Genomic DNA, 26,282 nt, shown 5'->3' on the forward strand with positions numbered 1-26,282 from the left:
AGGAAGTAAACTGATGCATGAGACTGAAGCCTAGGAAAGCTCATGCTGCCAATTTCTTTCAGTCAGTCTCAAAGGTGCTACAAGATCTCTCTTCGTAAACAGTTGTACAGACTAACACGGCTATATCTTTGAATTCTACCACGATGATATGAGACAGAGAGAGAGAAAGAGAGAGATCTTGTGGCCCCTTTGAGACTAAGTAAAGAAAAAACTTGGCAGCATGAGCTTTCCTAGGCTTAAACCTACTTCCTCAGCTGCGTTTGATCCTATGCATTAAATAGAATATAATGTATTTTAGAGTACAGAGGCAGTGTAGTGTAGTGGTTTGAGTGTTGGCCTCTGACTCTGGAGACCACGGTACGATTCCCAGTTTAGCCGTGAAACCTGCTGGGTAATCTGGGGCACGCCACACTCTCTCAGCTTCAGGGGAAAGCAATGGCAAACCTCTTCTGCACAGACCTTGCCAAGAAACCTCATGCTTGGGTTGCCATAAATTGGAAACGACTTGAAGGCACACACACGTAAGGCAAGGGTTTTCTGAGGCTTAGAGGGTGTGACTCGCTCAAGGTCACTCAGTGAATTTCTCTGGCCAAGTAGCAAATTGAACCCTGGTCTCCAGACAGTCCTAGCCAGAGGCTCAAACCCACTGCACTGCTGCTGGATTCCTCAGGCCGGCGTACCTATTTAAAAAATTTACTTTATTGTAACTTTTCATTGAATCTGTGGATGAGGAATCCTTGTCTAGGGAGGGCCAACTGTTTTTTAATCTCTTGCATGCAGCTTTGCATCCTAAACTGGGGAAAAGGTGGAATAATAATAATAATGCTATTTACCTTCCTGAGATGTTCACAACCACCCCATCATCTGTAGTACATTGGATGTGTTGGACTGTAACTCCAGTTATTCCAGTATGCAAAGTGATCTTACAGCACTTTTGAGACATAGGTCCAAAACACACTGCAGAAATAATCCAGTTTGAGAGCACTTTAACTGTCCTGGTTCAGTGCTAGTGAATTCACTGTTCACTGGCCCCTAGTAATCTACAATGAATTCATTTTATCTACTCAGATAAGATACACATACCACCAACCCATATTTGGTTTTGTGGCTGCAGATGCCTAATGGAACTAGAAGGTTCACTCAGCAAATAACCTGTGCAAGAAATATGTAAGATCTGCCAAACTTTATTCTGTGTGCAGATATGTATTCCTTATCTATCCACTCATACAAAAGACTTCTCATTGTAAGTTTCACTTTATGAGTTCTTTCTAAATTATTTCATTAATTATACTATATAATTATCATCACTATATAATTAACTGGATTTTAAAAGCGGCAGTTTCTCAGAAGTTGGACGTTTGCAGTGCAGCAAACAGGAATGGCTGTTACGTAACTTCTGCATCCCAGGTATTAACCCACTAACCATCAAATAACAACCCTGTCAGCTAAGCAATTGTGCTCCTGTCACAATATACTGTGTGAAAATTCAGCAGCATGTGTGTGTGTTTTGTTCTGATTTGACCAAATTTTCAAAAATTTGCATTTCCCCCCATAAATTTAATAGAAAGAACTTGAGTTTTCTTTTCTTTTCTTTTTTTAATGAATGTGGCAGACACCAAAGCTGGCAGATTCACCCACCCAGGGTTTTCACTGTTTACTTCTTAAACTAAATTGTTTGAATTGTTCTGAATTAGGCTTTGTTTTTAGCTGTCCTCGAGTTCACTGCTCTGCTTAGGTTCTGCAAATTCTTGCCTGTGTCCTCCCAGATCGAGTCTAACCATCTGGTGTGCGGCCTTCCTCTCTTTCTACTACTTTTCCTAGCATTATTGTCTTTTCTAATGAGTCTTGCTCTCTCATGATGTATTGCAGTCTCAATTTCATCATCTCAGTTTCCAAGGAAGAGTCCAGGCTTGACTTGTTCAAGGACCCATTTGTTCAAGTCTTTTTGGCTTTCCATAGTATCCTCAGCACTCTTCTCCAGCACAACATCTCAAATGAGTTGATTTCTCTTTATCTGCTTTCTTTACTGTCCATCTCTCACATCCATACATGATGATGGAAAATACAATGGCCTGGATGATTTTTTTACTTTAGTCTTCAGTTATATGTCTTTGCACTTCAGGATCCTGTCTAGTTTCTTCATGACTGCCCTTCCAACTCCTAGCCTTCTTCTTATTTCCTGACTCCAGTCTCCATTCTGTTCAATGTTTTAACAAAGGTATGGGAACTCTTTGACTATTCTCATCTCTTCGTTATATAGGTTGAATTTCTGTATATGTTCCATGGTCATCATTATTATTATTATTATTATTATTATTATTATTATTAGGGTTGCTGCTTTTCTTTTCTGCAAGGCTCCTCTTTTTTAACAGGCATATGGAAAATTAATACATTATGGTCCTCTCCATACTGAGAATCACTGTTCCTATAGGGTTGGGTCTGCACAGATGGTTGAGAATTTCATCCATGTCCCCCCACTCAACTCCAAGAAGAACTTACTCAAATTACACATCCCTTCATAAGTTGAACAGAAAGAACCCGAGAGTGAAAAAGAAAGAGCACATTTGGAAAGATGCGAAACTGTCAGATTTCCACCCCTGCCCTCACTCCTAATGGTGTTCTAAACCTCTACCTTCTATAGAATATATAATGGAATGGAACTCCCAAGTGATGGTTCTATGACATCACAGCTAACAAGACCAATGAAGATCAACTTCTTCCCAACATCCATGGATGCAATGCACCCAAGCATAGAGGTAGGTTAATTCCTCTGTTTTTGTCCTTACAGCCCTCTCCCCAACACTGAACTACATAGGCTGTGACTTCAGCTGTGCTCATGCTTTCATTTTTGGACAACAAAGTCTCTTGTTATCTTCCTTTCCTCTCTTGCTCCAAGCTTCTAAGAGGTCATGCTCAAGATTATTGGGCACAAATGAATTACTCTTTACTGTTTCATTGTCATGCCTGACATACCAGATATTTAAAGTTTTTATCGGGCCAAGTTTTTACTTCTTGGATTGCATCCTTGTGTGGATAACACAGGAGTTCTAGGACAGAAGTTCACTGGCAGCATAGAGAACTTGTGGCAGAAGCTTTTCTGGATTGTTACATGATATGCAGGGGATGCAACATTGCATTTTCAATTTGCCACCTTTTCCATCATCCCATTTTCTTCTGCTTTTAATATCCTGTAGACATCCATGGATTTTAATGATTATCTCTATGCTTGGGCTAGAATTCAGAGACCTAGCTGGGTTAGTCTTGAATATTAGTATGCAAAGGGATATTGTAGCACCTTGAAGACTTAACTGTGCAGAGGAAGTTGTAGCATAAGCTTTCTTAGACTTGGTCTACTTCCTTGGATGCATGGAATGAAGTGTTGCCTGGGGGGATCTTTATAAGCTGACTGTATGAATAGCTGTACATTTGCCTTTGTCCCTCAATAACCAGAATTAAAACTGGACTTGTCACCAAATTTTGCATTTCTATTACTATCCATACAGGCAACAGCTCACTCCATGCACCTGAGAAAGTAGACCAAGTCTATGAAAGCTCATGCTACAACTTCGTTCACCGAATTAGTCTCAAAGATGCTACAAGAGCCCTATCCTGTGAAAAGTTTCATGTGGCAATTTTGACATATCACGTGAAAGTCTTAGGAACAGATTAGACTATTGTTCTGTTCAGCTGACAGTTCTAATAATGTGAATTTAACTAATTCTTCAAACAAGATTTCTATTTGGACAATGATAATGATGAATGGTAAAATCACACTTGAGGTACCTTCTGCAAAGTCAATCACAGTTCAGGGAATGGATACAAAACTGAGGCTTGTTTCTGACAGAAGCCAGATAGGGGAAAGATAGCACTGAGATTGGGAAAAGATTGCAGGGAGATAGGGGGAAAGATGGCCCAGAGAGAAGGAAAAGCTGGAATAGTGATAGGACAGTCATGCAAGAGAAGAACTGAATAGGGTTTGGGGGAGTTGTAAATGATTAAGTAGTTGAAAGGGTTAATGTGTGGTCTAATTGTGTATTAATAAACCTCTATTTGTTTATTCTTTTTCACAACTGTGTCTGGCTGCTCCTGTTAAGTTTGATAGAGAATTTGGTCAGGCTTACCACAGTGAACCCATTAAACAATGCATCCAACTGCAAGGTTGCGAGCTCAGTACCATCCAAGGGCTTAAGCTCGACTCAGACTTGCATCCTTCTGAGGTTCCTAAAATGAATACCCAGTTTGTTGGGGCAATTAGCGTACACATTGTAAACCGTTTAGGGAGTACTTAAGTGCACTGATAAGTGGTATAGAAATGTAATTGCTATTACTATTGCTATTGCTATCCATTGGTCCATATAGAGATCACCTTGAGTCCCAAGATCCAATCCAAGGAGGAATCTTGAGGGGAAAGGGGTGCAATGTGAGTAACAGGAGCCCAAGGGTTTGGAACTGTTACAATCTAGTTAGCTTTCCTAATTTTCAGTCTTTCTCTTCCATTCATTCACTAGTCCCAACTAGATTCTTGGCCAGGAGCAGGGAAACATTTTCAGCCAGAGTACTGAATTGCTTCCTACAGTATTATAGAACTACAGAATCATAGAGTTGGAAGAGGCCTCATGGGACATTGAGTACAACTCCCTGCTCAATGCAGGCTCCCCAGCTAAAGCATCTCCAGCATGTAGCTGACCTACCTCTTTTTAAAGATGCCCAGAGAAGGAAAATCCACCACCTCTCTAGGCAATTGATTCCTGAGAAAGTTCTCAAGGTGCACATGACCCTCACACACCATACTGCACCCACCATATGACACTATTCCAGAGGAGAAGTTGCAGGCATCAACAAGGGCAAGTTATAGCACCTGCTCTGTTCCATGTTGCTGTTTGGAGACGTTATATGGCCATAGCTTGGCACCTGACACTCTTTTTGGCGTTTTTGCTGAGTGGTGTTTCCTTTAGGTGCCATATTTTTTAATGTACTATTTAGGTACTTTTGGGGACATTTCCTCCCAAAAGATGACAAAGAAACAAACTATAATATAACAACATTCATTGGAATTGAATAGTTTAATTTCATTTTAATGTTAATGCTTTTGTAACTGTGTTGTATTTTAACTTTTAGCTACCTTGAGCCCAGGTTTGAGGAAAAGGTGAGAGATAATGCTGTTAAAATGTTGTTTTCTGTAAAAACAACAACAATGTGCAAGTGGTTTTCAAAGACTTTCTTACAGAGGAAAAACATTGCTGAAATTATTCCTCGCTGCCTTAAAGAAGAATCTTAGTAAAGAATTACATCCCTGCCCATCATTCCTGCCAAAGTGCTCTTCAGTCTTCTTCTGCTCTTCTGTTTGAGCCCTGTCTGCTTCTCAGGAGACTAGCTTGGATCAGGTGAAGAGTTGGTAGGCCCTACTTGTAATTCCAGGTACATCACACTAAATAGAGAGTTTAAAACCTTTCCTTCCATTGTGCTGAAAAGGAGATTAACATTATGACCAAACAGAGAGAGGACGTGTGGCCTAGGAGAGTACTGTGAGCGTGTAACCTGGATTTGGTATGTAGTTTGGAATTATGTAGTCTCTACCATAAAGAAACTTTTGTCTATTCACTGTATTATCATACTGTTATTCAGATATCACTTCTATAAAAGAAACCTATTGTTTTCCAGGTCTTGGAGGACCATTGATGTCACTCACTGCAGGAGAAGACATGTTTGGTGCTGCAGCCATACAACTTAGTCTTTCTTCGTATGGGTGCCTGCATCCCCAAAGAGCTACCTCCAGCACCCCTGAATGTAGACAGCTTATTGTCAGCACAGAACAGCTTGGAGACTGACAACCGGGAAACTGATGAGATGTTGAGTGCTTGCTTAGACCATGCCCTCCGAGATTTCCCTCGTGAACCACACCGTCTTCGTGAAAATGCCACCTTGACCATTCAGGTGAAAGGGAGGAAAAGGATGGAGTTTGTCTCTGGTAGGGGTGAAAACAAGATTGTGGTCTCTTGGTTCAAGAGAAAAACCCATTATAACATTGAGATTGTTAATCTGGAGGTATACTTGGATCGATTGTCTTTCTCTCCACGTCCACTAACTGTTGAGAGTTTGGAGAAGGTGAAACAGGAGCTCATTAAATGGTCTGATGCTACAAAGGAACTCCGTGCTTGCCTGGATGTTGCTATAACTGAGATTGAGAAAGAACCACCAACAGTGAAAAATGATGCTGAACTGACCATTGAGTGCGGAGGTTTCTGTTTAGATTTTATTTCTGGGAAGGGAAAGTCCCACATCTACATTCTCTTTTCTGATAAGCAGCCTCGGTACAGGGTCCATGTTCCTTCAGTGGATGTTTATCTAGATAGATTGAGCTATCGAGCAATACCACTCACTACTGAGAACTTGATGAAAGTGTGGAAAGAGGCAGAGAACCTTAAAGGATGCACAGTGGACCTCCGGGCCTGCCTCAAGCGAGCCTTGCAGGAGTTTAATGCTTTGTCACCACATCACCGGGCTAATACCACCATCTTTATTGACTGTGATGGGAAAAACTTTAAGATGGTTTCCGGTCATGGAGAGAGCTGGATCTCTATCTTCAACATTCTTGGAGATCAACACTGTCGCCGAGAAGTTGTGCTGGCTTTGGGAGAGGCAGGAACATCCAGCAGAGCGACAGGGTCATCCTCTGGGAAACGTGGGAAAGAAGGAGCACTGTTTAGGGCAAGGAAATCAGAAGGGAGGAGAGATGCAGAGGAAGGTACATCTAATCAGGCAAGAAGAACTTCCAGCAGGCCAAATGAGTTGCTTGATGAGAAAATATCTAAGAAATGGCCAACTAATGTGATTAAGTTTGAAGAACTTGCATCAAATAGCACAAAAAGGGAAAAAGAAACAACATCATTTGGGGCGTGGACATTTTCCACTCAGGAAAAGGTTGATACAGGAGTTTCAAATAGTTTCAGGGTACTAGAAAGAGACTCTTCTCTTAAGTCAAAAGAACAGTCATCCAGCAAGAAGAGAAAACTGTCTGATAATGATGGAACAGAAAGAGAACTCACTGGGTCCCTTAGTTTATCCAGTGAAACAGCAAGAGAAGAAGTGTTGATCCATGGAAAGAATGAAGAAACAAGGAATGAAATGAGGCCATCCAATACATCGAGTGACACAGAAGAAGAAGAGGAGGGCTTGGAGGAAGGACAAGACCCACCTGATGTTCTACAGATGTCTTCAGATAGTCGACAGGGAGATGATGGACCAGAAAGGTGACTCATCTGGAGGGCCAGAGAAGAGGATGGATCTATTCCAGAGTAAGGCAGAAGCCTGGTTTGGGACTGGGATCAAGATAGATCTCTCCCAGGAACAGGACATTTTTTTTTCAGATCAGGAAGCTATGGGGCTGGTCCACAAAATGAATTGTGCCCCAAAAGAAAAAAAAAGATACCAAATAAATGATCTATGGACCTGAAGCTTTTCTCTTTTGGATCCCCTCCCATGGGCTGTATGTAGATCAAGATGTCCCTGCTACCTGGAAAACAAAATCTAAATTGGATTGTGTAAACTTCTTTCCCAGAAAAGATTCTGATGTATTAGGGAGCAGTTAGGTAGGATAGTTTCTTTCTGCGTCTACAAGTAAAACTGCTAAAACCTTACATCTTTAAAAGGAAAGCTGGCAACTCAAAGAGAATCCTTGAATGATTCTGGAGGAGCTGTGCTATCTGATGCTACAGCCTGTGATGTTTTAAAATGGGATGTAGCTCAGTGGTACAGCTTCAAAAAGTTAGGTCTCTGGACTACAAGTCTTAGACTCAAATTGCCCAGGCAGTCTAAACTAGAGTAGGACTATTAAATTAATGGGATTTACATATATGTTTACTTACTGTTTAATAATCAATCTACTCTAGTTGAGATTAGTAATTGGAAAATAGGCCTTAGAGTAATCAGCCAACATGCCTATGGTGGAGTGTGGGAGCTGGAGCCTGAAAAGTAACTTTTCCAAGCAGTGGCATCCCGTAGGTTGATGTCACTTGGTGTGGGACTGCAGCCTCCCCAGACTCTTCAGAATCCAGGGTGGCTCTTGCCACACTGGATGCTGAAGACCCCTCGTCCTCCCAGCCCTTCAGGATCTGATATGCTTTTGTTGCACCAGACCCTGCAGCCTCTCTCTCCTTACTCCAGGCCTCCAGGATCTGGCATGGGTTCTGCCGCATCAGACCTTGAAGGCACCCACCTCCCCCCACATTACTGAGGCAGAGGGGTGCAGCTTCAGCCTCCAGAGGGCCAATTTAGGGTCCTGTGTGGCTGCTGGGCAAGTGGGAAGCTTGCCCAGTATCCATGCCAGTTCCTTTGGTTGTACTACCCCAACGGGTGACATCCTCCTCCGGGGTGTCATCCGGTGTGACTAGCACCCACCTAGTGATGCCACTGTTTCCAAGATCTACAGCCTAATATCTTCACAATTTTTCTTTATTGAAAACATCATATTAAAACATACCTTTTGTTAATACATCTGGGTGACTCAATGTTTATAGAAAGAGTATATGCACTAATCACTACAAAATGCACTAATGACTACACAATCATAAGTGATTTGGTAGCCACATTCAAAAGCGTAGCCACTTGTTCAATGATTGAAGTCTTTAGAGCCTTGGAGCTAATGGTTGGAATTTGCAGGAGAGCAGATTTTGATTGAACATCAGAAGGAACATTTTCAGGGTAAGACTGGTTCAACAGTGGAACTAATTGCCTAGAGAGGTGGTGGTGATCTCCTTCTCTGGATGTCTTCAAAAAGAGCTGGATAGTAACTTGTCCTGGTATGAATTTTGCCCTTCCACCCTATATAGTTATACCACTATGATTCCATTTTAATTCCTATTGCATGTGCTGGGCACCATGACTGCACCATTGGCACACTGACACATCATGATGCAAACACGGTGTTGTGACATGCAGACACTGCTTGCGTCATGATGGCAGCCCCCGTGTGGACAGGAGGCTGCCATTATCACGCTGTCGTTACATGCTAGGGTTTGGGAGCATGTGGACACTACACGCTCCCGAACCCTAGAATCGGTGCCCCACCCGTTTGTACCGGGCCATAGTTCCTCAATTTTTCCTGGGTTTTGTCAGTTGCTGTTACCTCTGTGTGTATTCATTTGCTGTAGGTTACAACAAAAATGCATACACTCCAACTGTCCTAATGTGGCAGGAGTAGTCCTGATTAACCATCTGTTTCCTACATTTGCAGGTACTTTTACAGTGTCCCAATTTCCTTCTCTTCTTCTCACTCCTCCCCCTTTTGTACTCAGCTTACTTCAGTTGTTACACACTGAGTTCAATGTGCAAAGAGTGTTAGTATGAGAGAGGAAAGGAAGGGTGGTTTTGTGCTTTTCTGTAATCTGAGACAAAAGCAGACTACAGTACTGCAGCTTTTATTAGCTTGTATGTTCTTCTTTACTAATATCTTTTGCCATCCTAACCACACTGTGATGTTGTTTGGACACACGTATCCCACTTTTTGTCTGTGAAATGTTGGAAGGTATGAAGATGGCTGATTATAATAATTAAACAACAACAACCAAGAACTACAGTTACAAATACCGCAACCTCTAGCAACATTAGCCCTGTCTAGGAGATCCTTGAGTAGGAAATGAAATGTGCAAAGTAAACACTGTATCTGTCAACCAGCTTTATTGATTCTTTCAAGCCAAACTCTGTAGTAAGCAATACAGTATGAAAGCTATAACACTTCATATAAAAAGTGGAAAAGGGATGTAAAACACAATACCATACTACTGTATAGCTTCTTTCCATATAGTGGAAATGTGATCTTAGTGAGGCTGAATGAAACAAATTTAAGCATTAGTATTTTTTTTAAAACACGTAGATCAAAAAAGAAAGAAAACAAGCCCCTGTCCAATACCTTAACATAAAATATATTGAAATATAAATTGAAAAAAGAAACCAAATCCCAACAAACCCACATCATGCCAGAAGGCTATATATATAAGGTAGTTCCCTTACTCTTTCTACCCAAGAGAAAGGTTTGCTTGTTTAAAGGCTATGTACAGATTGAATTAGGGTTGTAATATCCTAAAGGCATTTCATCTTGGAAGCCAAGCAGGTCAGCCCAGGTTAGTACATGGATGGGAGACTGCCAAGAGATACCAGGTGCTGCAGGATATATTTCAGAGGAAGGAACTGGCAAAGTCACCTCTGAGTATTCATTGCATATTCATTGCAAATAGCAAATTCTGTTAGGCAGAAAACTGTAGAAAAGCTCCACCTGCCAGCTGTTGATGGGCTGATATTTTATTTACCAGTCACTTTTGTAGTTGTCCAATGAAGCCTCGTGATTTGGATACTAAAGTGATAAAAGAACAATTAACAAAGAGACAAGAAGTACATACCGCATACAATATGTTGGGTCTTTCATTTAGATTTTAAAAAAGGTAAGGGGGAAATGAGAACTTAATTCAAGATTTGTGCCTGGATAGAAAACATAAATGTGTATAAAAGGGATGGGACTGCATACAGCATAGGCCTGTTCACACTACACAACTGCAGCACTGTGATTACACTTTTAACTGATATGGCTGCATCCCGGGGAACCCTGGGGTTTGTAGTTTGGTGAGGCACTTGAGCTCTCTGGCTGAGAGTTCATAAACTGCAAATCCCAGGATTCTATAGGATGTGGCCATGACAGTTAAAGTGGAATAATAATATTATTATTATGTAGTGTAAAAGGGCCTCTAGTAATGTTCTCTATATACTTCAGGAAATACACGGTGAGTGCATGCCACTGTGTATGATCCCGATCCTCTTGGTGGGATGAGACACCTCTTGGAACGCAAGGAGAAGCTGGAATCTTGAATAATTTGGGAGCACAATTGGTCGAAGGGATGGGAGGAAACTGATTCCTTGTCTGAGTGTGAAAGTAGCTTTCCCTGTTAGCATTTACAGCAAACATGCCAGCTACTACCTCAGTTCCAACCATGAGCCTAAAGAGGAAGCTGGGAGACAGCAAACAAATTAATAATTGCATAAGTCAAAATTGCAGCAGGTTCGCTTGTAGGTCATCTTGAAGACACTGTCCCTCTCCTCTGTCTTGTTGCAGAGCTCTGCGTATTGGCCACAGCCATGTTTTTGGGCGAGCAAGAGATTACCTGGAGAAAAGAAAACAGGAGGAGGAGGAAGAGAAGAAGAAAATATGAGTCAATACGACTACAGTGGGCCCTTGGTATCTAACTGGGGTTTGGTTCCAGGACCCCTTGTGGATACCAAAATCCATAGATTCACAGGTCGCATTAGATACAGTGGCATAGTAAAATCGTGTCCTTTATATAAAATGGCTAAATCAAGATTTGCTATTTGGAATTTATATAGTTTCAAACCATGGATGCTTGAATCTGTAGATAAAAAATCAGTGGATATGGAGGGCTGATGGTACTTCATCACACCAGGAACTTATGAGAGCCACTTCAGACATGCTGAAAATCTATCTATATGAAACCTGCTTCAGATATGTAGGTGTCTCTCTTGGCAACAAATGTTGCCACATATTTGTTGATTTAGCTGTGGGATGTGTAAATGGCTTTCCTCGAGAAATATTGTGCAATATATGAGGTAGTATGAAGAAGAACCTGGCAAAATCACTTCTGAATATTCCTTGTCTAAAGCTGCAGTTACACTGCAGAATTAACACAGTTGGACACTGCTGTAACTTCCATGGCTCAATGCTATGTAATTCTGGGATCTGTAGTTATGTGAGATGTTTGTCCTTCTCTGTCGGAGAGCCTGGGTGCCACAACAAACTGCAAATCCCAGGATTCCATAGGATGGAGCCATGACAGTTAAAGTGCTGTCAAACTGGATTAATTCTGCATTTGTGGCAGCAAACTAAGAAAACCTTATGAAATTCATGGGGTCGTTATAGTTGACAGGCAACTTGAAAGCACATGCACACAGACCTGAAAGATCTTGTATAACCCCTCCCACAACAACAGAGAGTCCACTTTGTTAAGAGTGCAGACTGCAGCTCCAGAAATTCCTGGTAATAGGTATGTATATGATAATATAGATAATAGGTACTATTTGATTTTTAAGAAATTATGTTTTTAGAGGTGGTTTATGTGTTGTCCCAATATCACAACTATAATAAATGTATTTTATTTATTTTATAATAGCCCCTGAAGATGGCCAATTGGTGACAAGGCCAAAATGCACTGGGTTATTCAAGAGAATAAAGTTTTTGGGCCATCACAAAGCACGTGGGACTTCAATTCTTTTTACTCTTCTAATGGCATATAATTAGAGTAAATAAATAAAAATAAGTAAATAAAACAAGAGGCTGGGATCTTGAGTATCTTGGGAAGACAGATGGTGGAAGGGATGGGGAGAGGGGCTGTCTCATTTTAGCAGCTCCTGAGTCTGGCACTTGTTGTCTTTCATACCTGCTGTTATCTCTGATCAGTGATCAGAGATAATAATGGAATGTCTCCAATACTGCCTGTGTTCCCAAGTGGAAAGGTGTATCATGGAAAGGTGTATATGGGGTGAGGCCTTGGGAAGGTATTTGGGAAGGAGCAAGGCCTGGACCTTTTGAGCACCCTTCCACTATATTACAAACATCTGCAAGTGTTTCTTTTGGATATTAAAAGAACTTTGATAGATGTGAAGAAAGACCTCCCTGGTTCAGTATCATGCTTTTCACAGTGGCAAACCAGTTTGGGAAGACCACAAGATGGAGATAAGGACACTAGCACTCTCCTGCTTGTGTTCCCTAGATGCTGGTATTCAAAGACTTATGTATTCAGAGAGGGCAAATGAACAGACAGAAACAGCAAAAAGGAGGAGGCTGACCCACAGATATACATCTGCTATGATGTAGTAGCCATCAGTGCATGACTAGCTGAAATTCTGTATAATAATATTTAATAATAATATTTATTTTTGACCCACCTCTCTGTATGGATTGAGGCGGGTTACAATAAAAGAAATAAAAATACATAGCACAATATAATAATCAATACACAATCCAATAGAATAAACAATTAGACAATCCCCACCCCTTCACCAACAACAGAATAATAAAAATCAAATACAAATTACATAGTTAAAATAATTAAATAATTATAAAACAGTTAAAAATGGGCAAATGGAGTAGGACAGCCAGGGGCAGACGGGATGTCATTTAATGGGACGTCATTTTGGAAAGGCCTGCCAGAAGAGATCCATCTTGACTGCCTCTCTAAAGGTGTCTAGTGGTAATATGACAGATCTTGTCCGGCAGGTCATTCCACACTTTCAGAGCTGCCAATGAGAAGGTCCTCTGGGAAATGGCAGCCAACCTGGTCTTCCTAGGCTGCAGTAAATTCTTCCCAGAGGACTTGAGTGTGCAGGGTGGATTGTATGGAGGAAGGCAGTCCAGCAAGTAAGCTGGACCCAAGCCATGTAGGGCTTTAAAGGCGATAACCAACACCTTGTACTGTGCCCGGAAGCTAATTGGCAGCCAGTGGAGAGATTGTAAAACAGGTGTAATGTGGTCAACTCTGGATTTACCAGTGACCAACCCGGCTGTCATATTTTGCATCAGTTGAAGCTTCTGAACTTGGCACAAGGGTAGCCCCATGTAGAGAGTCTCCTGGAACCTCCTTCCCCCACGAGCATGGCTCATCACTTCTTTAACCAGTTTCAAAACTGAGTTGAAGACCATCCTGTTCAGGGAAGCGTTCCCAGGCATCGCGTGATTGTTATTTGTTGTTTTAATTTGTGCCCTGCTTATTTTATTGAGCCCTTTCCTGCATTATTATGTATTATTTCACACGTATTTTGCTATTATTTCATAGAATGTATGGTGTAGGCAGGTTTATTTTTATCTATTTTACTGATTGTGTTTACAGCGCTGTGTAAATCTACAGAGCTATATAAATAAAGCATAATAATAATAATAATAATAATAATAATAATAATAATAATAATAATAGTAGTGTGTGTTGCAGAAATCGAGACGAGAGGTTACCAGCATGTGTACCACCATTTCTAGGTCCCCCTGCTCCAAGAAGGGTCACAGATGGCATATCAACCAAAGCTGATAACAGGCACTCCTGGCCGTCGTATCTATCTGAGCTGACAACTGGAGTGACAAGTCCAGAAGCACCCCTGTCTTATCAGGATTCAACTTGAGTCTATTTTTCTTCATCCGGTCCATTACTGCCCTAAGACAGTCATTCAGAGGAGAGATGCCATCTTTAGTCACTGCAGCAGCCCGAGACATGGAGAAACCTATTTGGGTGTCATCATTGTAGTGACAACACCCTGCCCCATGTCTCTGTGTGATCTTCCCCAGCAGCTTCATGTAAATGTTAAATAGCATAGGAGACAGAATGGCGCCCTGGGGGACACCAGATTTTAGCTCCCTTTTTGAGGAACAACTGTCTCCCAGCATCACCATCTGGAATCTGCCTGAGAGATAGGAATGGAACCACTGCAATGCAGTGCCCCCAATTCCCAGTTCTCCCAAGCATCCCAGAAGGATACTATGGTGGATGGTATCGAAGGCCACTGAGAGGTCCAAGAGCACCAACAGGGTATATCCTACTAAATAAATCCTTGTATCTGGTCTTACCTGAGTACACTCTGGTTATCTCACAAAACTGGCCATCACTTGCCCTGCAGGGCTCAGTAGACCTCAAGCAGACGGAGCCAACTTTGTATTTGCAAACTCTGCACACAAGAGCTTGAGCTGGGGGGAAATAAAGCAGATAGACAGGCAAAAAATGATCAGAAATAATAATGGATGGAAAGGTATTTTTAAAAAACACTTACTTATAGACCAACTTTTCTTGCATTCAAGTGGATGTTCATGGCTCTCCACATCCCTTTCTAATTTATTTTCACAACAACACTGTGAGGTAGATTAGATATGAGAGAGAGAGAGAGAGAGACTCATCATCAACCAGCAAGCTCCATGGTGCATTTGAGATCCAAACTAGAAGCTGTTTGAACAAAAATCAACCCCAGCATGCTAACCATTAAACAAACACTGCTTCACTTTTTCTGCCTCTGTCAGTGCATTGAATTTTGTTTGCATTCACACAAAAGCTTTTAAAAAAAAGTCTGCCTCTTAATAGAACCAGATGCTGTTTGTGAATTGAAGATTTTTTTTGAGGGAAAACTATTTGATTTTAACTCATTATTTCTAAAATGAAGTAAGCCTCTACACAGGGTAGAAATATTTTAATGAATGAATCATAAACCTACCAGCAGTCTCTTTTGGGTCTATTCGGTTTCAGTAATGACAAGGAGAAAGAATGATGCACACTATTTGCACAGAGGGAGAGATGGTCTATGCCCTTTTAAGATATGGACAGATAACTGTGATCAACTTTTTATATGGGTATTTATTTTTTTAAAAGAGTTTAATTAAAAAGAAAAACTGCCTTTAAAAAAAAGAAAAGCACAATTCTGAAACTGTTCTAGGCACTGGACCGTATCCAACAGAGCGATTGTGTCATCTCTGCATGCAGATGAAAGTGAATAATACTATTATTATAGTGAGGCTGAAAACTTAGTGATGTGTTGGGAATGGAATGTTGTTTTCTTCCATAACTCCTCCAGTCTTTTCCACATCCCTACATGTACCCAGTGTTCTTTGCCATAATCGCTTCAGGCCACTAGCCAGAAATAATTGTTAAATAACAGCAGTACATTGGGTAAGTAAGAAAGAAGTACTTCTTCACACTACACACTGTTAAGCTATGGATTTGCTGCTGCAAAATGGAATGATAACCAACAACTTCAATATTATTAAAGGGAGATTAGACAGATTGATGGAAAATAAGGCTACTGATTGATTAGTAAGCAGAAGGACTTTGTAAACTAGGAGGATGCTACTATGACCATGTCCTACTTATCTTCTTATTGGGCATCTAACTGACCACTGTGGGAAAGAGCATCCCCTCCAATATTTCACAGATGCGGCCAAGTAACATCAGAGTATGGTCAAGATGGCAAAGGTTATGGATAAGGAAAAATCGACAAGCTGGTAAAACTGCAGTGGTTTACTTTTGCCTGAGCCTACTGGGAAGGGTAAGATTCAGTCCCTCCTCTGCACACCATTCTGCTGAGTTAACTGAGTGCAAAACTATCATAATAGTAAATAGAAGACAAAGGGGGGGGGGGAGTGGAGCAGATGGACATTTGCCCAGCAAGGGGACATGATTAATAAGAAACTGTTCTGGGATACATACAGACATTAGGGCTGCCCAGTTTTTGTTTTAGCATTGCAAACTGCAAGAGAAACAGTAGGTCTCCTATTATCAGTGGTTAGAGTTTTGCAGTGTGCACGCTCTATGTGGTCGAGCAAAATACAGGGCCCCATAGGCACCTTCCAAGTTCTCCCCAAGGAACCCTGACAGTGAAATATACAGTTTGGACTTAAAAAGGGCAAATTTGCCACCACCACCCCGAGTTTGAAGTCTGGCCAGTTTTGTATTTGTAGAAACCGGTGAATATGCCTGCAGGGGAATGAAATGAGATAGGGGTGGCCATAAGGCCCTTAACAGGTACCCAGCCCATTTTCTACCTTGCAGGTAAAAGGGCACATCTTTTCCTTGGCCTCAAGGAGCAATAGTTGTTAGGACCAAGGAAGGAGCTGCAGAGGGCCTCACTGCAGGAACAACATAACTAAGTAAAGTACTCCACGGCCTCATTCCCACTGTCTTTTAAATCGGATTGTAAATAGCTTTGAACTTGTTCAAATGACCCTGGTTCCCACTTAATCTGAATTGCTGAAGTGATTCCGAGAGGGGGACCATGCTCTTGACCCATTTAACCTGTGTCTTTTTGATGCTGATTTTTTTCTGCTTCTTTTTCGATAAACCGATTCCGCGCAAGTGTGAACGACATGCGGATCGGAATTGATTCAAATTAACCCTTTGGCTGGCTGGAACCGAATCATTTTGAATGGATTCATTGGTGAATGGGAATCACAAGTGGGTTATTTGGGAGGAAAAAATGTGGTCCCCATGTAGTGGGAATCACGCCCTGCTGTTGAATCGATCTATCAGTTCAGATTGCTCACCGATTTATCTGTAAGTGGAAATGAGGCCTACGATTCTGTTACAACAGGAAAAGAGTATACTGCTGCCTCTCAGCCACCATCTCACCATAGAAGATCACCAGAGACAGGTTTGGTAAGTGCTGGGATGGGAGGCCATGAGGGTCCTCTCTCCCAAAAGGGATAGGAAAGAATCCTGCTTGAAAACTGTAGAGAGCTGCTGGTGCTGGTCAGGATTGTCTGTACTGATCTAGAGGTATCAAGGGTTTGACTCAGGATAAGGCAGTTTCATAACCTATATCCTTATCTGAGTGGCATTGTGGCAGAAATGACAGTGTCCTGAGAGTGTAACCTATACCAGTGAGACGTTCTGCCAGGACAGATGAAAATAAAGTCATGAAGGTGGCAACCTTCCATTTTGTTTCTGGCATTTGGTAAATAAAAGCATACAGTTCCTAAAGGTTTGAATTTAGTTATGATGATAGATGTATAATGCATGAATGCATGAAAGTTTCAAAGCTGTTTAAGTTAGTAGCCTTCAGTGATCTCTCTTGTGGCAGTGAGTTCCATACATTAAGCATGAGGAAAGATTCTCTCCTCCATCCTGAAACACTGGCACCAATTAGAATCATTTGGTAAATTATCATTTTCTGAGAGCAAGAAGGAGAAAAATGTGTATTGTTACATGGTTCACCCTTTCACATCCAACTCTTATTTTATTTCATTATTTAGTTTGCCAATTTATATACTGCTTGGCAAAAGAAACTGAATTAAAAATGGAAACTTCTCCAAGCATCTTTAAGCTTCCTTTCTTCACAAATCACCACAACCAGCTACAACACTTATCTGAGAAGTGTTTCAGGAGCTTTCAGAATGGGATGTGTCATCTAAACTGACCACATTTCACTCGCTTGTCATCCATAATTTTAGAAATTAAGACACAGGGTTAACTCCCCCTTATCTGAAAAGCTTTGGACCAGAGGTGTTTTGGATTTCTTTACATATACATAATGAGATATCTCAGAGATGGGACTCAAGTCTATAATATTCATTTATGTTTCATATGTATATACAGTATTTTATACACCTAACTTGATAATAATTTTTATACAATATTTTAAATCATTTTTAGGTGTATTTTGGGGGGCTATGTGGCCATGTTCTAGAAGAATTTATTCTTGACATTTCACCAGCATCTGTAGCTGAAGATGCCAGCCACAGATACTGGCGAAACATCAGGAATAAACTCTTCTAGAATATGGCCACATAGCCTGAAAAAACCATAAAAAACTATGGATGCCGGCCATGACAGCCTTAAACTTCGCAATATTTTAAATAATTTTGTGTATACTAAACCACCAGAAAGCAAAGGTGTCACTATCTCAGTCACCCATGGAAAATGTTTTGGAGTTTGGAATATTTTGGATTTTGGATAAGAGAGACTCAGCTAAGTAGTTCCATGAGTCCTGACTATCTTCCCTCATTGTTTTCTAGAGTGCCAGAGTTCACAGGTTTCTGTAATCCCTCTCTCTCCACTCTATTTTTTTGCATCACAATCTGGGTGCCTTCCAGATTACAAAACACCTTCTGGCAGGCAGCCTCCACAGAGAGCAGCCACCCAGTCTCTTCCACATTCCAGCTGCTTCTTGCAACAACTCTGGGCACAGCTCTCTGTTTTCACCATGGGGCTGAGTGGTCTCTAGTAAGAAGGGATTCCTCCTGCACATTTTCAGTTGTTAAAACAATACCTTGCACAGCCTGATATGCTTACATGAACCATCTTGTCAATTAAGATTTCCAGAGGCTCCTCCCTGAATGTCCATGCTTTGAAAAATTAGGCTGCTTGTAACCACAGAGCTTTCAAGTGATGTCTAAATTATGGAGTTCTCTCTCTGGCTGTTTTTGCCAGGCACCCTCTTCCCTCTCTTTTGAGTGTAAGGCAAAGTCAATGTGGTTTTCTTGCACTTTTAATAATACTGTAACATTGGAAGGACTTAGGGGGTTTACAGTACTCTTAGCTCTGTGGTTTGTGGAATTCAGCATTCTATTTGGATATTTTATTATTTATCACTGTTTCTTATGACTGCCTCGAGAGATAGTTGCAGATGGTGAGGATAAAGTAAATGCAGATTTTGAAATGAAAGAGGAAGAGATAGACAAGGCTGGCCAAAGACATGATGCTGCCTGATGGAGATATTCCAGTACACCTCCTTTTCTGCCTTTTGCACCCAAATCAAGATTTCTGGTACTCCAAGGCAGTGCTTGTCAACATCTGTAGCAGTAAAAGATGGAATAATTGTTAAGGAAAATGCAACATGGGATATACAGTGACAGAAATAAAACATGTATGTGAGAGTCAGTATGACTAAGCAAAAGCAATTTAGAAGCCACACGGGTGTAAAAGGTAATGTAATTAGCAAGTCCTAAATGCCAAGGACAGAAATGTAGAGGATATAATTGAACACACCTGAGAATTGTTAAGTGGACAAGGTGAGATGATGAAATCATTAATTATGGGATGAACCAAGAGAACCAATGAGAATGGTTATACACGCCCACTGGGTGGAAACTGGCTAAGTGGGTGGTGTTTTACTATGACTATAATAATTGTTTTGATTCCCAATGTATTTTGTGGGTAGTTGTGGAGTTTTGTGAGTAGTTTGGAGATTGTAGTAGAATAAAGTAGATCTTTTATATAAGACTACTGAGTTGTCTGGTGTCTTGGGTGAAGATACAAGAGCCAGCTGGATCCTGGAGAAGTGTGAAGACTTCTGTGGAGCAAGAGTGAGAAGGCTTGGAGAGTTTGTCAGGGTTTTCAGCCTATTCTCTGAAACTGCTGCTTTAGAGCAAAGCTTTAACCACTGGCCAAAACTGGTCAGCGCCGGTGCGTAACAAGGTGGTGAGTTAGAGCCAGAGGTGAAGAGCTACAACTCCCATCATCCCTGACAATAATAACTGGTAATGAGTGAAGCAAAAAGAAACAGCAAGGACAGGGTCCCTTTGAAATTTGCAATGTTATCTCTTGCTAGTGGGTAAACCTCAGCTGATTGAACAATGTTGAACACAGCCATGAATGCTTATATTGAACTAACCTGTCTCTGAATTAGGACAATGCTGCATGCAACATCATTAACATTAGCATTATGCTGAGATCCTGTGGAAAATGAGGATATAAATAATATAAATATTAAAATCCCAGCTGAAAAAGGGAGTTTCCAAGTGTCAGGAAACCTTGGACAGGAGGATCCTGAATGGACAAGACACTTCATAGTCTAGAACTTATTCTGCTTGAAAAATACCCAGTGTTTTCTGTGTATGTATTCAGTAAAAAACATTGAATTTTCTGGGCAAATAAATTATTTTCTCTATAGAAAGCAGAAAAAAAGTTCATCACAAAAGAATCTGTTTTCTGAACCTAACTTTTTTCCCCCTAGAATAAATCCCAAACTGCAGAGACCTGTCAAAAACAGTGTAGTTTTCAAGAGCTTTTGCACAGCAGGAGAGATGGTTGAAGTGATGATTTATGTCCCTAGTGAAGAGCTGGTATTGCAGAAAACTCTGTTGCTGTGCTCAGTAGCATCACTAGGGTTGGTGTCACCTGGTGCAGTAGCCCACAGTGTCACCCCCCATCAACCTTCTCCCATACTACACCATACAGAATCCTTAATAATGTTTTTGTACTAATGTTACTCATAAATTGTAATTCCTATATATCACTGAATGTAATCTCAACAGTTGTAACATGAACAACTAGAAAAATTAAAATTATATCTTTACATTACAATATCATATGCACAGCCTCAATGTATTTACATGTGCATTGTTGCATGTGGTTAAAGCAGCCTTTCTCAAATAGTGGGGCGGGCCCCTCAGGGGGGGCATGAGGCTCCATAAAGGGGGGCGCAAGGCTCTGTTATGCAGAGGTGTACTTATAACAATTTTATAGACAAATGATACTATTTACAGTCGTGTGGGGGGCGCGAAATGTTTTCTTCTTCCTAGGGGGGGCATGACAGAAAATAATTGAGAAGCACTGGGTTAAAGTGAAAATTTGGTGTGATGCTTTTAAAGAAAAGTTAAAAAGAATAAATTTAATTTTTTTTTAATTTGAGGCCTCTACTTTCTCTTCCCACTGAGCCTCAGTCCACTCACAGCATCTCTTCAGCATTTTAAAAAGATGCATGTGATTGCCACAACCTGTTTCTACCCAAAAGCAGATGTTTGAAAAGCAGTGGAGTCACTATCCCTTAGGATATCACCTGGTATGGCCCATACTCACTTCACCCCGCTAGTGACACCCTTGGCTATGCTTATACTATATTGGGCAGAAGTTCTTTTGGGGAGGGTGGGAATGAATGGCCATTTTGGTTGCAGGGACAGGGACAGTGAAAGCTGAAGGAAAGAAGGCCACCAACTACCCCTTCATCCAACTCAGGAATGGGCAATTGCAGGAAGTCCAAGGGCCACTGTTATGCTCCAGTATCCTCCAGGGGGCTTTATGGACTACCAAAATATAAAAACAAAACCCCCAATGTGGCTGGAAGTCTGCTTTTGGATCTCAAAAATGCATGTATTTCTGATGGTAAAAACTAGAGGGAGGCCTTAAAGCCTACTTACTGTATATATTCAACTATAAGTCAATCTCATGTATAAGTTGAGGGCAGATTATGGGGTCAAAATAATGGATTTTAACATGACCCACAGATAAGTCGAGCGTAAAACTTAGGGCATGTAACAAAAGATCTAAAGGATGAAGCAAAAGAAAACAATGCCAAAGAACTTACAAAATCCCAGCAAGCATAACTTTGTGCTCATACTAAAGGCTGGATGGATGAGAGAATAAAAAGGGATCAGTTCTAAGAAAGATTGCACTCTTGCCTTTCACCAAGGGACAGTTACAAGCATTAAAGTACAATACTTACATTGGCCCATGGATAAGTCGACTCATTTTTCTGGGGTCAGTTTTTTGACTAAAATTTCTAGACTTGTACATGGGTATATACAGTAAACATGAAATTGTTGGACTTGGAGGCTTCCAGGAGCAGCAATAATTTATTGATGCTGTGTGCTTTCAAGTTGTTACCAACCTATGGTGATCCTATAGTGAACCTATCATGGGGTTTTCTTGGCAGGTTTATGCAGAGTGGGCTTGCCATTGCTATCCTCTGAGGATGAGAGCCTGTGACTTGCCCAAGGTCATCCAATAGGCTTCCATGGCTGAGCGGGGATTTGAACCCTTGTATCCAGAGTTGTAGTCCAATGGCCAAACCACTACATCACTCTGGTGCTCTAGAAGCATTCACTCCCCCCCCCCCCCCCCAGTTTTTGCTAGGGAAAAGGTTGGTCTGGGAATTTTGGTGCTGCTAACAGCTACAAAAACACCCTTGAGGGCCATATGAGCCTCAGGGCTGCACTTTAACCACCCCAATCTAACACTTCTAACTGGCTGAGAAGCAAAGAGAAGGCAGAAGCTGAGAGGGACAGTACTTCCTCTGTTGCTCACAGTGCTGTGCATGTTGGTATTCGGCTGAGGTGATGTGTCTACTTGACACAGTGCTGAGACACCACACAAGGTTTAAGCTGCTTGTGTAAGGGTGTGTCTAACACAAACTGAGAAAGAACAGAACCACTTCCACAAGGCTTGATAGAACAGTATTTATTACAGTGGGCCCTTGGTATACACTAAGGCTTGGTTCCAGGACCTCCCCCCCTCACTGGGTAACAAAATTCAGTGTTTAAATACAGTGATATAGTAAAATGGTGTCCCTTAAATAAAATGGCAAAATCAAGGTTTGGGGTTTTGTTTTTGATTTTTGAATTTCTATATTTTTAAAATACTTTCAAGCCATGGATGCTTGAATCTGTGGATAAAAAAATCAGTGGATATAGAGGGCTCTCTGTACTGACTTTTTTTTGCCCACCAGAGTTTCCAAAACATTGTACTGTTGGCTCTCCATATCCCCCGATTCTTTATTCATGGATTCAACCATGCACAGCTTTAAAATATTATTAAATATCTATCTATCTATATCTATATCGATATAGATATAGATTCAAAAAGGCAAATATTGCTTTTGCTATTTATGCTGTTTCATGACACTATTGTATTTAATGGGTCCTGGAACCAAACTCCGACAGATACTAAGGACTCAATGTAGAGTAATATATTGTAGAAGCTACTCAAGGCATCTTTGTTTAGGGGAAAGTAACTGAGACCTCTTAGAGAATCTAATAATACAAGTTGAGTCTACCTTATCCAACATGCTTTTTTTTTTTATTTCAGAATACCCGTATTTGCATAAACATACATAATGAGATATCCTGTAGGTGGAACCAAGTCTGAATACAAAAATCATTTATGTTTCATATACACCTTATACACATAACCTGAAGGTAATTTTATACAATATTTTAAATTATTTTGTGCATGTAAGTTTGTATACATTGAATTTGTATAAAGAGGAAGGCAACCAAAATGGTCAAGGGTCTGGAAACAATGCCCGGGAGCTGGGTATGCTGAGTCTGGAGAAGAGATAGTTAAGAGGTGATAGATATCCCTGTTTAAGTATTTGAAGAAGTGTCATATTGAGGATGGAGCAAGCTTTCTTTCTGCTGCTCCAGAGAATAGGACCCGGAACAATGGATGCAAACTACAGGAAAAGAGATTCCACCCCAACATTAGGAGAAACTTACTGAGAGCAAGAGCTGTTTGACAGTGGAACACAAGGGCTGTAAAGACCGCCCCCTAAGGGACAGCCTGCAGCTGCCTCTTTTAGTGCCAGATTGCGGTTGCGGCAACCGCACACTGCAGCCCTGATCTCACCTTTCCACAGCACAAAAAGGAGCCTCAAAAAGTGGCTCCTTTCTGTGCCATAGAAAGGGCGCCATAACTGCCAGTGCCACAGCTTGTTGGCACTCCTTCCAGAGAAGTGCTGTGACGCCATCTGCCATGTGGTTTAGCGCGTGGCATCATGCTGGCCTAGGGGTCGAGTTGGGCAATGTGTCATGTGAATGCCACACTCCGACTCCACCCCAACACCAGCCTTAATGGCCAGTCTGTACAGCTTCACACTCCCTCAGAGTGTGGTGCAGTCTCCTCCTGAGATTTTTAAATAGAGGCTAGATGGCCATCTGTCAGGGGTGTTTTGATTCTGTGTTCCTGCATGGCAGGGGGGTTGGACTGGATGGCCCTTGTGGTCTCTTCCAACTCTATGATTCCATGATTGCATGAATCACCAGAAAGCAAAGATGTCACTATCTCAGCTACCCATGAAAAGTTTGGTTGATTGAGTATTTCAGATTTTGGAATTCTAGCTATGGGAGACTGAACCTGTACAATGGAATCCCAGGTCAACTGTAATGTCTTTCAGGAATTCAGTCTGCATTTTATATGTCCTAGCATATCTATTAAATACATGACATAATTTAAAATGACACTTTTTAAAAAGCATAGATTTGAGATGGTTTCACAATCTTGTTTCTTTAAAAAACTAATATATCAGATTGGTAGGTCTCTAACTAGTCATCAGATGCTACCACAACATAAACACATCTCACATATTTTTCAGCGGCTGTTTTGAAAAGATGGCATTTAAATTTGGCACTTCTGTCATGACCTACATTTTAAGCCATGCTCTCTCAAGGTCAAATTGGAGGTTGGAAGTATTTTTTTCTCTCCACCAGTTGTTGTTACTGTTGTTGGTTTGGTTTCATTGCAGCTTCATTTTGTGTGCAGTTTAATGGAGCAAATACATTATTTTCAGTTGTGTAGCATGGAAGCTAAAACAGGAGCTTACTTGGTGCCTGCTATGGATGTATCTCTGCTAATTTCACTTTTTTTCACAGTTGCTTTTTTTTTTTTTAAAAGACTGAAGTTTTTAAAGGCTATTTATTCATATTTCAGGACCTATTCTGTGTGAAATTCACACTTTCCTTCTCCTGAAAATGACTTTTTTTTTTTCTGTGCAGAAAATGCTGTTTGCTGGAGGAAAGAAAAAAATATTATTTTCTGTACATAAAATGCTGTTTCCTGTGCAGAAAATATTGCAGTTTTGGATTTGTTCTCCAATGCTATTTTTTGTGTAAAGGAAATGTGCAGATTTAGCCTTAAACAAAGTTCCAAAGAAGTCCCAAACTGCAGGCTTCTCCTTGTCAGTGTTTCCCGCACTTGAGAAACTTGGTGGGATTTTTTTAGGGGGGGGGGGAGGTGATCACTTTCCCAATATTTTAAATATTATTTCCATCCTTACTACATATACAGCCCTAGGCCATTTTCTATGAACTAAACTCATCAGACAAGCTGAAGAGAAAATAATCTCTTATGCAACAACTTGAACTTGGACCTAATTCTGGTACTTTCCCATCAACGTTTTTGGAGTTGTCTTCTCACAACAACATACCTAACAGATTCATTATATTGAGGTTATAGAGGTATCATTTCCAAGCTACTCCAGAATGGATCTGATCTGCAAACCTAACCCATTCGTGGACAGGGGACAATCTGCAGTTTGGCACTAAGTGTGTAGGCAAAGTGGATATGGGATAAAAAACAACAATTCCCATTTTCTAAAGCTTTACAATCTAGGCTGAACTACTGAAACGGATGTTCATCTATTTCTTACCCACTCTCCTCTAATGAAATTTTCATGCAAACATTAACATAAAAATATTCCCCCTTTCCTTTAAAATTTGTCTCTTACCAGTTGCGCAGAGGAGCAGAACAGAGAAGCCCAAGAGAAGATACTTGTTCATCTTGAGGAATATCCTAAGGGAGAGAAGGAGGGATGAGGTGTGTGTATCAATGACACAGACTCTATGAGAAGAAGGATCAGCTCTGCAACATGGACTCTTCCAAAGATTCTGAGACGGGAGGTATCAGAGCCAAGAATTTATTGTCATCAAGGGATTGGGAACAGCCAATAGGAAGAAGAGCAGCAACAACAGAAACTCCTGATGTGTGGAAAGTTTTAAAAAAAGTATGTAGGTGATGCCATGTGAATGCAGATGATTGCACACGAATGCAGTTGCAACCCAGTTGAAGCATATTTCCATTCTTAATAAGCTCGACTCCTTACTGCAGAACCCACCTAAGTAGGACCACCAATAACCCAATTCTTTTTGCAAGTGTATGTTAAAGACATCTTGACAAATCCTTTGAACTGATACACCAGAAAGCAGCATGGAGTTGTGCTTTCCAATCATGTGTAAATACATCAAATTTGCATGTGTACATAATAAT

The 26,282-nt window shown here is 40.9% G+C and overlaps 2 protein-coding genes across 6 annotated transcripts in view; one reads left to right on the forward strand and one right to left on the reverse strand.

The window, feature by feature from the left end:
• The window catches only part of LOC121924325, a 17,149-nt gene extending 8,424 nt beyond the window's left edge, over positions 1-8,725 (forward strand). For 4 of the 5 annotated variants that reach the window (XM_042455694.1, XM_042455692.1, XM_042455690.1 and 1 more), the window contains 2 exons: positions 2,642-2,756; positions 5,662-8,725. In XM_042455694.1, the coding sequence (XP_042311628.1) occupies positions 5,743-7,254 (1,512 nt within the window). In that variant the 5' untranslated portion in view covers positions 2,642-2,756; positions 5,662-5,742 and the 3' untranslated portion in view covers positions 7,255-8,725. Of the gene's footprint in view, positions 1-2,641; positions 2,757-4,359; positions 4,421-5,661 lie in introns of all 5 variants that reach the window. The other variant, XM_042455693.1, reaches the window with a different exon arrangement.
• Positions 8,726-9,675: 950 nt separating this feature from the next.
• On the reverse strand, positions 9,676-25,870 carry LOC121923475 (lymphocyte antigen 6 complex locus protein G6c-like). Its single transcript, XM_042453930.1, has 3 exons — positions 25,744-25,870; positions 14,612-14,728; positions 9,676-11,150 (listed from the first exon to the last, which is right to left on the reverse strand). The coding sequence occupies exons 1-3, from the start codon at positions 25,793-25,795 to the stop codon at positions 11,017-11,019; spliced, it is 303 nt and encodes a 100-aa protein (XP_042309864.1). The 5' UTR covers positions 25,796-25,870; the 3' UTR covers positions 9,676-11,016.
• Positions 25,871-26,282: the final 412 nt, after the last annotated feature.

This window comes from Sceloporus undulatus, chromosome 2 (genome assembly GCF_019175285.1).
Source record: "Sceloporus undulatus isolate JIND9_A2432 ecotype Alabama chromosome 2, SceUnd_v1.1, whole genome shotgun sequence".
NCBI classification, from domain to species: Eukaryota; Metazoa; Chordata; class Lepidosauria; order Squamata; family Phrynosomatidae; genus Sceloporus; species Sceloporus undulatus.

Excerpts from the sequence above, each read along its gene's own strand:
- LOC121923475 (XM_042453930.1), bottom strand. The coding sequence starts at position 25,795 with ATGAACAAGTATCTTCTCTTGGGCTTCTCTGTTCTGCTCCTCTGCGCA. Across the intron at positions 14,729-25,743 it reads TCTGCTCCTCTGCGCAACTG|CTCAAGCTCTTGTGTGCAGA; the intron begins GTAAGAGACAAA and ends ATTTCCCCCCAG. Across the intron at positions 11,151-14,611 it reads GATAACCAGAGTGTACTCAG|GTAATCTCTTGCTCGCCCAA; the intron begins GTAAGACCAGAT and ends TCTTTTCTCCAG.